This window comes from Carassius gibelio, chromosome B23, assembly GCF_023724105.1.
Source record: "Carassius gibelio isolate Cgi1373 ecotype wild population from Czech Republic chromosome B23, carGib1.2-hapl.c, whole genome shotgun sequence".
Classification (NCBI taxonomy): domain Eukaryota; kingdom Metazoa; phylum Chordata; class Actinopteri; order Cypriniformes; family Cyprinidae; genus Carassius; species Carassius gibelio.
Window position 1 is genome coordinate 8009889 of NC_068418.1, and position 16918 is coordinate 8026806.

At 38.1% G+C, this 16918-nt stretch overlaps 1 protein-coding gene across 10 annotated transcripts in view; it reads right to left on the reverse strand.

Moving 5' to 3' along the window:
* The window catches only part of LOC128011532 (ankyrin repeat and SAM domain-containing protein 1A), an 87487-nt gene that overhangs the window by 8599 nt on the left and 61970 nt on the right, over positions 1-16918 (reverse strand). For all 10 annotated transcript variants that reach the window (XM_052594038.1, XM_052594034.1, XM_052594030.1 and 7 more), the window contains 8 exons: positions 15854-15966; positions 5785-5883; positions 5464-5610; positions 5170-5277; positions 3427-3594; positions 3200-3337; positions 2954-3025; positions 1842-1928 (listed from right to left, as the gene is read on the reverse strand). In XM_052594038.1, coding sequence (XP_052449998.1) covers positions 1842-1928; positions 2954-3025; positions 3200-3337; positions 3427-3594; positions 5170-5277; positions 5464-5610; positions 5785-5883; positions 15854-15966 — 932 coding nt within the window. The remainder of the gene's footprint in view (positions 1-1841; positions 1929-2953; positions 3026-3199; positions 3338-3426; positions 3595-5169; positions 5278-5463; positions 5611-5784; positions 5884-15853; positions 15967-16918) is intronic.

Consider the following 16918-nt stretch of genomic DNA (forward strand, 5'->3'; position numbering starts at 1 on the left):
TCTCAAGTCCTTTAAACATTCGCAAAAAAATCAAGTCAAACCAAAAATTCAGACACCAGATAGTTAATTTGTGTAAAGTGAGGATAATAAAATAACTTTTTAAAACTTTAACCAAAAATTCTTCATACAGTGGATTACCAGTAAAATTGATACAAATTTGGGACCAAAAATTATTCAGCCATTTGGACCTGACGATATTTTCTTTAATTGCTAATGCAACCTTTTAACACTACAGACTGAACAAAATCTGGTTTGAACAGTCAGAGTCATTCTGTAGGTTACAGACAGATAAATATAGAATGAAAAATACCTGTATTTGCAGCATTGTTGTTTTCTGCAGTTTTAGTGAAAGTGAAAATCTATAATTTTGCTGCTCATAGCGTTTCTATTGTTGTTAAAATAATCGCATCATCCACAGCTCTTGAACTTGGGGCCAGCGTGTGTCCAGAGTAAAAGAGAAAGCACATGGAGCTGAAAGGGCTTGAATAAAGTGTGTAAAAACACTAGAGGATATAGTGCTGAAACATATTTACTTAAATGACCCTAAACGCCTGTTATGTGATTCGCTCCGCTGTTTTGATGCGCTGCTCCCTTAAAATGGTGCTGTGTTACTGCTCGCGGTCCGGATGGATGCCAGGGTGCGTATGCGGTCTGCCTTCTGAATATCACTTATAGAAGTATTTAAGGATAAAAGACTTAAAATATTGACGAGTCCTTTTCCTCGACTCCAGACTTGACTAACTCGAGTGTCCATCTCTGGTTAAAACAATCAATATCAGACGATACTGAACAATACAATTAGATAGATGTGAAAGATTGGGGGGATAATGGGATGAAAAGATAAATGGGAAGGAAGGATGAATGGATGGAGGGATGATTGATAAGATGGATGGATGGGATGGGTTAGGGGGCTGGGATGGAGGAATGGATGGGGGGGGGAGTAAGGGAGGGATGATTGTGAAATGGACAGATAAAATGGATTGAGTGGATGGAATGAAATGGCATGGCATTGGATGGACAGATTGGAAGGATTGGATAGATTGAGAGAGAGATGGATGGATTAGATGAAGGGTGTCAGACTCAGTTCCTGGAGGGCTGCAGCCCTGAAGAGTTTAGTTCCAACCCTGCTCCAACACACAAACCTGCTAGTTTTCAAATAAGTCTGATGGACGTGATTTGATGGATCAGGTGTGATTAATTAGGTCTGAAGCTAAACTCTGACTGGGTGCGATACCCTTGGATTAGATGGACGGATGAAGACTGGGATGAAAGGATGGACTGGGAGGATGGATGGGATGGACTGGTTGGAGAGATGGATGAAAAGAAGGAGGGATGATTGATGGGATGGACAGATAAGATGAATTGGGGAGGATGGAATGAAATGGCATGGCATTGGATGGATGGATTGAATGGGTTGGACTGGAAGAATGGGATGGAGGGAGGGATGGCATGGGATACCTATGGATGGATTGTGTGGATGGGATAGATTGAGAGAGAGATGGATGGATGGATTGGATGGACCGATATATAGGATGTATAGGATGAATGAGTTGGATTTGGAGGCTGGGATGAAATAGGATAGATTGGGTGAGTAGAGGAATGGGATGCACTGTTTGGAGAGATGGAGAAAGGGAAGGAGGAATGATGGCATGAAATAACAGATGGATGGATGATGAAACAGACAGGCAGACAATCTCATTGCTGAAATCAGTTTCTCATTACTACCCAAAATATTTTATAATGTTGTTTTTGTAGAATAACAATTAACAATTAATGCCTGTAATTTATTTATCTGCCTGCTTGGGGAGAACGACAGAGGAGGAGGAGGAGGATGTCATCACCTTGTTGGCAGCGTCAATGAATTTCACACCCTTGTACGTGATGGAGAGGACGATGGTGGGGATCTTCCTCATCTGTTCTGTCGACCTCTGAGAGAGAAAGAGAGAGAGTATTATAGGATGTTTGTTAATGTGTTTTACATCATATAGGGTTCATTTAATGTCTGGAATATTTAAATACAAATGGATTAATTGATTGACTGACTGATTTTGTCCCAAAAGTTTCATTAATGTAAAAGATGGCCCTCTGGTGGTCCTCGCCAATCATCAAAAATAGGCACAGGTAAGCTTAAAAGTATTTAAATGAATACTAATTAATACTATTACTATACTAAATAGTACTGCAACTGAATTAAAATGTAAAAACAAAATATCACATAGTTTGCACATAGCTTTAAAACTATTCACAAAATGAACAGTTAATTAACTTAACTTATAAACACTTCCAGTGTCTGTTAATAAACAAGTCTGAAAACAAGCAGCTTTGTCACAGTTACAGGGGAAACATATATAGAAAATATATATTTATTCACATATTGACACCTTCAAATATTATGTTATATTATGGGTTTAGAGATGTGGCCAGTTTCATTGTGAGATTCACCAATAGCCAATGCTAATGTTTAAGGGACAGATTTCTTATGCCCTTTTTTACTCATTTACTCAAAGAAAACATTTGTTAGTTCTGACTGTTTATGCTTTGGTCTTTTGATTGAGTGCCTGGCCCGACTGACTAGACAGCTTCTTGTGACTGCATCTCTGCATGGTCCGGCTGAGCAAACACTTCTGCTTGATTATTTAACCATTTAAACCCCAACATGAACGGCTGTGTATCAGAACAGCCCTTGAAGTGCAAATCTGCAGTCTGTCTCTCACACACAGGACAGTGCGATGAAGCGGAAGCCCATTTTACACTTTCTGGACAGACCTTGTTAGTCGTATATTATGAAACTGTCCTTTTTGTGCGCTAGTGCCCCGTAGAGGACTCGCATGGGTGGCATTTTCCCTGACAGCGCTGCTTGCTGCCCGTTCCAGAATATAATAATAATGTCCTGGCGTGACTCCTCACAGGAGACCTTGAGCTCTTATTGGTCAAAGACTCTGTGAACACCTACCCTCATTTTAGCACAGGCGTCCTGCGTTGACTCTGTTCCTCTTAGTTCTTTAATGAGCATCGAGCCCAGATACTGCAGAACGAGCGAGTGGGGACAAACCAGTACAGACAGAGAGAGAGAATTCAGTTGAATCACATTATCGAAACACAATCAAGGGTTCGGATGATTTCATAACATATCACCTAAATATGAATTATGACCCTATTATTATATAAAGAGGCTGTTGTGCGATAGAAATATCATTACATTGGCCTCGTAGCCGCATGATTCGAAGATGAGCTTCTCGGGCTGATGGTGCCAGTTCTGGACCGGTGTGTAAGGCGCCGCCTGACTCGGGGGTCGTAAGGTCAAACGTGGCTCCTGTTGACGTTCCTCAAATCTCTCCTTTAGAGAGGAAGAACAATTTCAGGATAAGCTGAACCTAATGTGCATGATTTGAGCAGAAACAGAAGGATCGGTGGAGTGTGACTCACCTGCGGCTGTGGTCTGTCGTTGGGCCGCTGTCGAACAGCCAGGTCATATTCGGAGTCGGGACCCCTCCTCCTCCCAGAATCAGCAGCAGGTAACAGGGGATCCATGGAGCGCGTGTAGGAGTCTGAGTGACTGAGAGGAGACGAGGTCTGGGACATGAGATCCTGACACTGCAAAAGAAGTGCTCAATGAGGGAGATCAGCCAACCTGAAAGATGTCCTCGCTCAGAATGAGAGAGAGAGTTTACAGTAGACTGAACTTTGTTCTCGACTGTAATCAGGGCTGATGCCAGATTTCATTTGTTGTGAATAAAAATAAGGCAGTGAGGGACAGAAGCGCAGTCTGTTCAGTAAGACAAACTGTTTTTATCTGGGGAGACTGAGCAGAGGAAGAGACAGAAAACACCTCAAACTTCCTCTAAATCTCCAGTGGACAAAGAGAATTGAATTAAATTGAATTTCACTTAACTGATTTTTTTATTCATTTAAAAAAAAAAATATGTTCACGTTGTTTCATTTTGAATTCTAGTAATGAAAGTTTTTAATATTATGCCAGCTTCCTTTGATATTTGTATGACGAATAGCATGTTTATATGTGAGGTTTATAACGTTTTCTTTTGATAAAAACTCTTTAAAGGTTAAGATTTCTTTGAAAGCATTTGCAGAGAAATATAATTCACTAAGAGACCTTAAACCAGAATACTTGATGAAATATTAGTTAGTTTAAGAAATCCTGGACTCTGGAATGTCCTGTTTGGCATCATGTACTGGATCTCATCTCTGCAATTATCGTATTTTTCGGACTATAAGTCGCAACTGAGTATAAGTCGCATCAGTCCAAAAATACGCCATGATGAGGAAAAGAACAAATAAGTCGCACCTGACTATACGTCGCAGGACCAGCCAAACTATGAAAAAAAAGTGTGACTTATACTCCGGAAAATACGGTACTGAAAATATTTTTACCCACAGTTCGGTTAACTTCATTTATTTTTTCCATTTGTTGACAACATAAGATGCTACGGTAGTTTTAAGATGTGAGGGTGGTATGGAACATTTTAATATCTGTGGAAACTACACCCTTTGCAGCAGTGTAAGCTTGTTCAAAACTATAAGGGAAAAATGAAGGAAATGCAACCTTAAAAGAACCCTAAAATGTGTTTCTCTTCATACAAAATAGAATTAATTCTCAGATTTTTTTTTCTTCAAATAGTATTATTTTGGTGTGAGATATGAACAGTTTCACTGTGAGATTCATCCAATACCCTTCTGTGAAAGACAGAAATGTGACAGAAAAACAGTTTTGTACCTGGATGATTGAGTACAGGAAGCAGAAAATACATTTTCCACATTTCCAGTAAACTAAAACTCTGAAAGGCATGGTTTGATAATTCAAAAGATTTACAATTGGGTCATGTCTTATTTTCGCAAACACAACTTTTGAATTGTTTAAACAATTAATACACTTTTACAGATCAAATATCTGGTCTATTATAGTTTGACTTTTTCCCCCTCATTTTACAAATTATTATAGTAAACTAAAAATAAATATGCCATTTCAGCTAAATTAATACATTTGCCATGCCAAAGTATTGATCATATTTTCATAAAGAAACCAAACCAAAAAAAAGTTTTGAACAAACTGATTCTACCCTCAGAGTCTTGTTTTCGTTTACTCCTAATGGTCTACTTGAAGCCTCAAATCTATTCTAGAATGTGTAATATCATAAAAAAACATTATATTACTCTGATCTGAGAGAGGCGGGGTGGTTTGACCGGAGGCTCCTCATACGGCCGTTCAGCTAATGACGCAATAATCCTTTTCCTGTGGCCCAACAGCGTGATCTTCAGCACCTAAAAACACACGCAAACGCAAAAGTGACACAATGTCTACTAAACAACATAAAAACCCTGCTCTCAAACAAATAATTCAGAGTCAAGAAATGTAATTTTGTAAACCAACTATGTAAATACTTCATATAATACTCGATATGAAACAACAGTGTACAGTGTAAATGTTTGAGTGCATCATGTTCTCACATTGACGATCTCCAGCTCCCACAGACTCTTCACACATTCTAGCGTGCGATAGCCGCTGGACAGGAAGTTCTGCAGGTATTCCTGAAGACCCAGGACGTCCAGCCACGCAGAGAGAGACGTGCTGCCGTCACAGCCTAACGCTTTCACCTGCACAGATCACAACAACACACAACGAACTTCAGACCCAGATACACTACCAGCCGACAAGCAATGGATATCATTATAATGATAAATATCTTACAAAATAATACTGTTAAGGGCATAAGTGACTATTAGCATCATGTCACAATCCTCTGCAAAGCATTTTAGTCCGAAACAGACCTTTGGTAGAGAACGTGCAGCACTGAGGATCTTCCTGCGATGAGCCGGATCCGTGATGCCAATCTCTCTCAGGTCTCGCTCTTCCATTACGTCATTTCCCTACACAAACACACACGCACACACCTATCAGGTGAAAAACAAGACAGAAGTACAATATACACACCGCTACAACACACATCCTAAATCAATAAGCCCATATCAATAGTGTGTGGCAATAATGCACCATTTGGTAAATGCATTTTTTGTCTGAAAAAGCAAGGTTTAATTCAATGTACTGCAAAGCACCATAAAAATATCTCTAAACCAGCTCTACTTTAATCAATAAACACACAGAAGGTCTCCACTTTATGGATTGAGGACATAATACATATGAGGTAGGACAGAGGCTTACATCTCACATTGTTTGTGCGCTTGAGTGTGTGTGGTTCATGTTTCTTCATTGATCAATGCCATATACTCTAAACACAGTGTGTCTACCACAGCAGCATCTGAGAGATCGATGTAAGACAGCGCAGAGAGCAATCTGAGGTACTGATCTCACAGAGACACACACACACACACACACTCAATCCCTTTATACACTCCATTCATTTAACAGGAAACACTGTGCATGACCCCTTCATGCACCTGAAGTGTCTATCAATCAAATGACGTCTAGAATATAATAATCTTGATTTGGACAGAAAGTGCATGACAGGGATTTACAGAAAGTGAGTGCTGTGTTTTGAGATGTGATTTACAGTTCCCGACAAACTGTGCTTCTCTACACATTTGATGAACCACAAACTGTGTGCTGTGGAGAAAATAATCCCTCCTTTGAGCGCTAGCTGTCATTATGTGGCGACTGTGAGAGAGAGAGAGTCCATTCAAACAAAGACACACACTGAAACTAAATCCCCACTTCACCAAGAGCATTTCACTGCAAAACCAAAAATAAATCATAACCATACCAAAACTAGCACTACAAAAACAATCCACAAACCAAAATAAACCCAAAAATTATAATAAAATAAGGCAAACCATAAAAAACTAATGTAAATAAAAAGAAACACAAAATAAAACCAATAAAACACAAAAGCAGACAACAAAAGAAAACCAACACAGGCAACAAAAAACAAAGGAAAACTTAAAACTCTAACACTAATAAAAAAAAAAGCAAATCACAAAACCAACACAAGCAAAACAAAAACAATAAAACACTGAAAACAGAGAAAACCACAAAAAATCTTTACAAATACTGACAAGAAAAAAACCCCCACAAAAAAATCCATTAAATAGCAAAACACATTACACAAAGCCAAAAATACAACTCAAACAAAAAGCAAACCACAAAACCAATAATAACTAGCAAAAAGCCAACCCCAAAACCAACATAAGCATTAAAAAAAAACTCAAACACAAAACAAAACCAATAATAATCACACAAAAAAACAAAACAATACAGAGCCAACCAAACAAGAAAAAAGCCAATCACACCAATAAACAAAACCGATATCATGAGCAACAAAAAAGGCTACAGCTACTAAAACAAATACAACAAAATGCAAACAACAAAAGGCTAAAAAATAGGGGTGCTCCGATCACGATCGGCCGATCGTTATGCGCATCTCGTCAGTAAAGCCGGTTCTCTAATCAGCGTTAATTCCATCAGGTGCGTGATTTCACATAGAGCAGCTGTTACTACACAGAGCCGTTGTTAACTGAGAAGATGCGCCAATAAACGCTTAAAATGAAGTGGATTTGCGCATCTTCTCTATCAACAATGGCTCTGTGTAGTAACAGCTGCTCGATGTGAAATCACGCACCTGATGGAATTTACCGCTGATTAGAGAACCGGCTTTACTGACGAGATGCGCATAACGATCGGCCGATCGTGATCAGAGCACCTCTACTAAAAAACCCAAATATTGAAAACAAAACCAATAAAAAAGAACAGATAACAATTAAAAGCTCATCACAGTGTGATAGAGATATAAGTGACCACGTCATCTGTTAATCGACTGTCAGCGTTAAGAGTTCTTGTCCGAACTAGCCTACAGTAAAATCCTGCTCCCCTTAACTCCGAATTAAACATCACATACATTTTGATCGCCTGTGATTTTCTTTTTGCACAGCACTTCGGTGGACAGGCAGAACTGTAAGTCATACGGTTTTGACTGGTTCAAGAAAACTGTGCCATGAGTAATAATCATAACACTTTCTGATCCAAGACAGACACTGAAGGTGTAGATCTACTCCAAATCAACTAAGAGACATCTAATGCACAGATGAATAGATCTACACCGACACAGAAAGATCACGTCACTGTCCGTCATCATTCACTCCGCTCAAACATGAGCGATCTGAAGCACTTCAAGTCTCATCTGCTCATTCTGTGATAAAGTGAGGAGGGAGGCAGATGGGGAATAAGCTGGAGTAAAACTGCCCAAATCATTCAGAGTGAGGAAATGGCAGCTGAATGCAGAAGAGGCCAGGTGGATCAATCTGTCTCTGTCCACTTTTTATCTCTCGCCTGCTCTCTTTCCAATCCACTTAACTCTTCTTTTCTCATTATCAGCCTTCAGTACAGACTGAAATCAGATCTCTGAGAACATCACACGTAGATGGTTTATTCTTGTATGGATGGGATAATGTGACAATGAAACAAATGGAGGTTGCTCCAAAATGTATCTGGACACTACACCAAGCTGCATCATCAGACTTTCTTTAGCTAACTAGTGTGTCATATTTCTACATATGTCCCAACACAAGTAAAGCAAAATTCAGTATACTTTGCTTTTAAATCCCAAACCGCAAGCATGTTTCTGCGATGTTTGCCTTAGCAAACAGCAGTAATAAAAGCTTATATGACTCACAGCTCCAGAGACTTCGGAGACTTTGCAAAGAAATAATGTTTTTTAGAACTATCCAATTTCACCAAGACATCTGAGAATAAAACTTTGATTCCAAACAACAGCAGTGTACGAGCAATCAAAAGAAATCCGTGCACATTCGGAGCCGTGGAAATACTCAGTGGAAATCTCCTTAATGTAGAGGAACTTGAATTGACTTTGAGGAACGATGCAGATGCTTTATGACGACAGAGGAATTGATAACCATTTCATATGCTAGCTGGGTCAATGATAAATAGATAGACATGATGTGAATCCATGTGCAGGAAAAAACACTTAAAACGTTCAAACATGGATTTCCTGATACAACATTTGTGAGCCAATGTCCAATAATTTTAGACAGGGATGTACCGGCCCGATATTGAGCTGCTGTACTCGTACTCCTTAAGATGCCCCGATACCAAACGCTGATACCACACACCATGTGATAAGTGCCATATTCAGACAAAGAAACACAAACAACAGAACAGCAGACAGCAGAATGGAGTTATTAGAGATTAAAGTTGTCTACATAGGAGATCTATGCAATGAATATAATGTTAAAAATTCAGTATTAACGCCTGTATAGCTGACGTGCACAAGCTGGTAAAGCACACTGCGTGGATTGAGTGCGCTGCAGTGGAAACGTGCGAGTTTGTCGAGTGAATATTCAGTTCGTCACTGGAGAGAGAGCACGCGCACGCTCGCACACTTCAGTTGTGTGTAATGCGCTCGGCAGTACGTTACTACTGACCCTCTCGTTCTGCAACAGTACAAATACTTGCACGCATTGCACGTTTTGCTTGCTTGAGTGTTTCTGCATTAAATGAGTGGCTTTGGAATATAAATCGCAGCACGTTTCAGATAAAAACACGCAACTAATGTTTGTGAAAAATATAATGGGAGATTTATAATGAGTGGTTCTCTTCATTATTACAGCAAAGCTCGTCACAGTTATAAGTCACTGCAATGGAGCAGCTCTAATGCTATAAATTACAGATGATGAACAATAGAGCAAAAACATGAACAAAGAAAGTAACAAAAACTGTTAAAATATTTTTCAATGGGCATAATTAAGTGTGAAAATAACCGAAGGATATACAGTTAAACCAAAAATTATTCAGAGACCAGATAAATTTTTTTTACTCGTGGGTACAGGACACCAGTTCATTTATGTAAAGGAAGATAGTAAAATAAAGTAAACTGTGACCCAAATTATACCCAACCATTCTTCATACATTAGACTACCAGTAAAACTGATACAAATTTGGGACCAAAAATTATTCAGACCAAGTCTGGGGAAAAAAAAATTAAGTTCAGGTTTGCATGAACTTGGATGAAAGCATGCCCAGGAGACTACAGACAGTCATTAAGGCCAAGTGTTGCCCGACTAAGTATTGATAGTTGTGTAAATACTGTCATACTAACAACTGTCTGAATATTTTTTGGTCGATTGTAATCCATTACATACCTTTCTATCAAAGTTATCTAACATCATCAAGATTAATTTGTTCTGACAGTTTAACTCTGAGTTCTGGTCATATTTTATTATCTTCGTGATAATGGGAAATGTTGAAGGTGGAAGACTATCCATTTAATAAATGAAGTTAACCAGCTGACATTATACATACTCTTTTGGTTTCTCTACCCAATATTAAAAAAAATTACAAATGCAATAAAAATATCGGTATCGGTACTCTGTATCGGCAAGTACCAAAAATAAAAGTATCGATATTGGGCGATGACTGGAAAAAGTGGTATCGGTGCATCCCTAATTTAAGACAACACCTGCTGATCTAGTTTGGTGGTTGTTTTAAGACACTGATAAGGACAACTTCAAAGGGAACTGAAATATCAATTTATTCTCTATAAAACATTTCACATTTTATTTATAGCCTATAATACAAAATTAAAGACCAGCTAAGTAAAACAAAGTGCTCTTAAATTTTATGACAAATGTAAATGTGAACCAATAGACTGCCACAATAAACAATGATTAACTACTCATTATTTAATATATGAAATACGGAAGTTAAAATGTTTCTTAAAAATTAAAAAATTACCGTATTTTACATCTGTCAGTCATTATCAATGTTGAAAACAAAACTTTTTTTTTTTTTTGTAGAAACCATTTTTTCAGGATTATTTGATTAATAGAAAGTTGTATTCGAAACAGCAATATTTGTTAGCATTATGAATGTCTTTACAGTCGCGTTTTGGTAAATTTAATACAAATTTGTTGAATAAAAATATTTATTTCTTTACTTTTTTAAGTTAAATAAATAATCTTACTATATGTGTAACTTTAAATAAATACATAGCACTGTGTACATATGCAAAAATATGTCACTTTAAAAATAAAAATAAAGTTACAAAAAAAAGTAAAAAGTTACAATACAATTAATTCGCAATCACATTTCTGGTGTTTGCTGTTAAATCGCCTGTTTGTCCACAGTCTCTCTCTCTGTCTCTCTCTCTCTCTCTCTCACACACACGCTGGTTTCCGGGTTTTATGGACGTAATAGTTTTTATATAGTACAAAGTGTATTTTCAATCCCTTACATTAACCCTACCCCTAAACCTACCCCTCACACAAAACTTTCTGCATTTTTGGATTTTCAAAACACTTCATTCTATGTGATTTACAAGATATTTTCCTCATGGGGACCAAAAATATGTACCCACATGGTCAAAATGTACTCAAAATGTACACACACACACACACACACACACACACACACACACGCACAGATATCTTATCATGACACCAGCTCTGTTCTCCGGCGGTCAATCTGAAGCACCATTCGTTGACCCCAAACATAAAGCTAATTCCACTTCTCACCCTCCCTTTGAGTGACTTTGTAAGTTGGTTGCACACAGGGTCAGTGGTGAGGAGAATGCCAACATCCTCCGGCCCCAAGACTTCTGAAGCATTATATTTTCAGTTTTTTCTTGGCACCAAAAACAATCATTTCGTTTTTTGTACCTTTAAGACATCTGTATGTAAATGACATTGTTCTGATTGGCTAATATTTCTGTATGTGAACATATGAATGTAATTTACACTGTATATCATCAATAGGATTAAAAATACTGAGAAACAATTCTTCAAACAGACGCATCTCATGTATTTAAACTTCTGTGTCGCTCCCTTTCCAAAAACACTAAACAAACTAGGTTGTTCTCCAATGTATGACACAAACAGCAGTACAGTGCTCTGCTAAAACAAATGGATGTAATAAACACACTTAATTAACCTGTTTAAATGAATATTATGCCTCTAACTTTCACATCTGACATCAGCAAATTACAATTCCCATAATGCACCTCTTGAAATAAACTGTGTCCTCAGATTTTCATTTAATTTTAAATGCCTTTTAATACTCAAGCATGAGTAAAAATAGCTACATATTAAAGTCAAATTGGACGCGGAGACCTAAAAACATGGCAGACGAGCTCTTCTCAATTATTGATCAAATGTCTCACGCATGATCAAAGGCGATCGCCTGCTTTGGGGTGACTCTAAGAGAAGGGGAATGCAGGGACGATAACACGATGTGAAGAATATGGGAGCTAATGCATTTCTGGAGAGATGTGAGACGACCTCTCCACAGGTATCCAAATGAAAGCGGGACCTCAGAGTCTTACTCCCACACTCCATCTCCATGCAAATGCATTTGGGATTAGTTGGGAAAGGAGGGTAATGGGGAAACCACCATGCCTTGGTGAACACACAGACGTGTCTCCTTCTAGCACAGCAAGTATATTACTTCAGATTTGACTTTAAGAAAGTCTTTAATATGCACGATACCACATTGGGTAGAGAAGAAATGAGAATCTTTTCCAAATGTATGTTCTCCAAATAAATGAACACAAATTCCAAAGTATTTTCCGAAGTAGTGTTAATGGATATGTAAATAGCTATTTGGCAAATACACCAGCATTTGAAGGTTTGGGGGTTTTAAATGTTTAATGATGTTGAAATTCTCTTTTGCTCACCAAGGCTGCATTTACCTGATTAAAAATACAATAAAATTTGTACAATTTGGAATTTAAAATAAACGTTTTCTATTTGAATATACTTTAAAATGCAATTTATTCCTGTGATCAAAATCTTCACATGATCCTTCAGAAATCAATCTAATATACTCATTCTGATTTGGCTCATAACACAAGTTGGTAACACATTTTATTATCAATACTGGATATAGATTTGTTGGTCAATATGATTATGGAAACGGCAACATTTTTTTTTCCAAGATTGTTGGAAAAAGTACAAAATAACAACATTTATTTGAAATTGATTATATTTTCTAACAATGTAAAGACTTTTAATTTAATGCATCCGTGGTGAATAAATGTAGTAATTTCTTATACATAACTTTATATACAAGTGCAGACAACAGTCATTACCTTTAGATGATGTATAAATATTAATATTAAAATTAACATGCAATGCTTTTTCAGGGGGAATAAAAAAATAAAAAATAAAAGGTTAAATAAAAAAAAGAAAATGATGAAAAAGAAAATGATTTTTAACATAACGTTATATGAATAAGTTAGTGAATAAACTGTTGCAAGCCTCACAATCCTAAAACATATATAGGAAATGGTTCCTAGCTCATTTTAAACAATTAAAAAATTGGATGACAGTCCGATTCAAACTGACCTGGGCATTAAATGCATTAAATGAGCTAGGCTCATGAGAGTAATTGTTAATCAGTTTGCCAAAGTCGGCAGCTAATGGCAGCCTACAAGATGATTTCTGAGAAAAAATATAAAACCATCCAGACTGTCATCGAAGTTAGCTAGATGTTCAATTATTGCCATAAACATTATGTTGCATTAGCAACCATTAAAGTCACCACCTGGAGCCCCGTCTTATTTTAATATAGAGAAGAAAATTCTGGAAGACTAAGAGGAAAGAGAGGAGAACGGAAAAAATACAAAAAGAAATAAACCATGTTTGTGCATGTAAAAAAGCTTCATGCACCAGTAATATCAGAGAAAACCATACTCAATCCTCCACTCTGACATGAAAAACCTAGTCAGAGCACAGAAAGATGAAGTCTTCATCTCCAAAAAGCACTGGGGAGGAAGTGGAAAAAAGACACAAAGATGGGAAGGAGCTTTACAGTGATGTTCAAAGCGTCCTGCGGCTATTAAACACATCGACAGCTCAAGATGCTAAACCCGCTGAGCTATTAAAATAGTCCTGTGAAAAAAGCCTGCCTCTCTCTTTCCAATCAGCTCACTGTAAGAAAGACTGACCTTTTTTTTAAATTTCAAATGCATGGAGATGAAATTGAGGCTTTTGCTTACGAAGCTGAATGCGGCTGGGCTACAGTGTGATAGGTACAGACCAGCATATAAACAAATCTAAGCTGAATTCATTCCTCACTCTACTAAGACATTCAGAGTTAAGTATGTAAGAGTACAGCAGTACGGTCCAGCCGAGATTTATTCATCCTGCATATATAAATCAGAACAAGTCCACAAATGCATTCAGGCATGGCCATCTGAATGCAGCAGAGAGACTGGACTCCTGTATCAGGAGAAATGTTATTGTGGAGTTGTGCTAAAAACTCAAATCCTAAAGACTTATTATGCGATTATGTGACCGCATCATGCCACGGCACTGATTTTGAGCACAGCGTCACATCATGAGCTAACTGAATAAAAATAAATGAAACGGCATATATATTAATATTAACTCCATATTGAGGTCGGTTTTGTGTCTTCTGTTTGCCAATAAAAAATACAATAATAACTGCAGCATTTTACTACATTTAAATTTATTTAAATTAATTTATTTATTTTATTTCTATCGGTGTAAGAACATCTAGAGTGATGTTTTGAAGGATCTGCAGAGATGGATGATGCATCTGGATAATGCACACACACACACACACACACACACACCTGACCAGCTTGGCTATAAAACCTTCATTACTCCTGCAATGAGGTGGCGCTCGGCGTGGAACATAGGCCAACCAGGGACCCGTCTGTATCTCTGATTTACAGCACACACATAACCTCCCTCGACCAGCTGAGGCTTTCAACCGCATCACCATCAATTCTCATTACTTCACATAGTAAAAACAACACAGCCCCTTCTAAGACATCAGACGTCTTTCATAAAGCCTCATTGGCTTCTTAGTCTGGTGAAGAACCTGTTTGTGGGCCATGTCCCAATATATGAATCCTCAAAAACATGTGGATCAATAGCCAAAAAGAGAAGAGCTTATTTAGTGTAACCAATTGCAACTGTATTTATACACTATTTAAAGACTGTTATAAACTGCTTGTGAAAATAGTTCAAGGTTGCCCTAGTCTCGAAAGATCTTAATGCCAGTCTATGATATCCTACTTCCTAAACATGACCTTTCAGAGAAGACTTTCGGCCTGTTGTATCTTCCACCAGGTGGAATTCATCAAAAGAGCCACTTAGAAAAATATTAGCTCACCTTTACTCAAAAAACAAAACAAAGGTATCATTTTTGGTGATGAAACTTGGGGCATAAGCAGACACCAATAAAACTAATTCTTTATTGAGAGTCAAAACCTATTTTCCAGAACCTAGTGTTTATATACTGTAAACTTCTGTGGTCTATAGTGTGCACTTATCGGAAGTGATTGAGCGCTGTCTAAATCAAACTTCCGCTAAGCATCCAATCTCATAACAACGTCCTAATTAGGTTGTTAATGATTGATCATATAGAGCCTGGATAAAGACCAGGACATCCGCCTTGATTAAGTGCCTATTTTTGCTATGGCAAATCAAGTCAAGACCAAAGAACGCTCACTGTTCATTTGACCTACCAGTTTTAAGAAGAATGCTGACAGTTCTGTTGCTATTTCAGAAGTTTGCTTGGCTGCAGATTCGCTCTGGTACGGCTACATACTTGTAAACACAATTTATTCAAGGTACTAGAAAACTCTCTTTCTTAGTATTTGCATGAAGGCATTATCGAAAGTAACTGGCCATGATCCAGCACCAGAATCAAAGTTGGCATGCAAAACATAAAAAAGCTCTTTGATGACAAGTAATGTGTGGTCATTTTCTTAAAGGCAATCAGATTTGATAAAAAAAGATAAGGCATAGAAAACTTTTAGGTAGCACGGTACAGTAGGTACAGGTAGAGTAGCAAAGTGAAATGCTTTTATTTGTAATAGACAACTAGTTAGGAATTACTCACCATGTACCGCAGGTCATCAAAGCCGTTGAGCAGTAGCTTGCTCTCATACTGTGGAAGGCCTATATGCTCCAACCAATCCCCGACCGGCTGTTCAAGCAGCCTCCCGGATCCACCTGCAGACAGAGGAAGGCGCTTGAGCAGCGAGAAACCATTGAGACGGTAGCATCGGCAGTCGGAGGAAGAGACGTGGCACTGCCACATCATCCTCGGCCAACAGTGCCGAGAGCACAAACACCAAGACGGCAGAGGCGACAGGATCCCGGCCGAGAGGTGTGGCCGCTCCCACAGCAGGGGCGAAACCACGCTGGCTAAGAATGAAGTTTGTTGTTGTCGAATCTGGGAAGAAGATGGGCCCAAGGCTGGGACTGATCACAGATTTAGACTCCACATTATGTTGAATCGATTTACATTTGAGAGGTTACTATTGAAGTACTACTGGGTGCCAATACCAGCAATTATCAAAGTTTCCATTTGAGCCTAGAAATCATCCTATGAATCAAAGTTTTGATTTCATAACCCAAAAAGTCACAGAAGACGATGTGCACCATTATAATCAATCCAGTTTCTTTATAATCCCAAACAGGCTAGCTTCCTGAAATGTGAGTTTGCAGATCCACCATTGCAAGTCCTAATTGACCGTGGTGTTTAATGAGGAAGAGCATAACAAACAGATGATTGAAAGTTGGTATTCTCTCATGGGTGTCCATGTGCAGATAGATGCACAAGTAAACTTCTCAAACAGTCATTACTTCCAAGCGATGTCAAACGATCTTCACAATCTCCTGATCTCCTAAGAGTGACTAAAAATTGCTATGGGACTCTACCGTAAGCCTGGAATCTCTTAACTTGCGTACTGCACATGCAAATGAACTTCTAATCCAATCCCTATGATAGCGCTACTTAAAAGCCAGGCAGGATTGCACGACTTGCATTGCACAAAGTCTGTGATTCTCAGGATCAAAGGAACATGAGATGTGGGCAAAAGCAAAAAAGCTTCGGAGTCTTTGCTCAAATAAAAGTTTTGATTCCAACTTTATTCCAAAACAAGGATGTCTGAGTTTGATT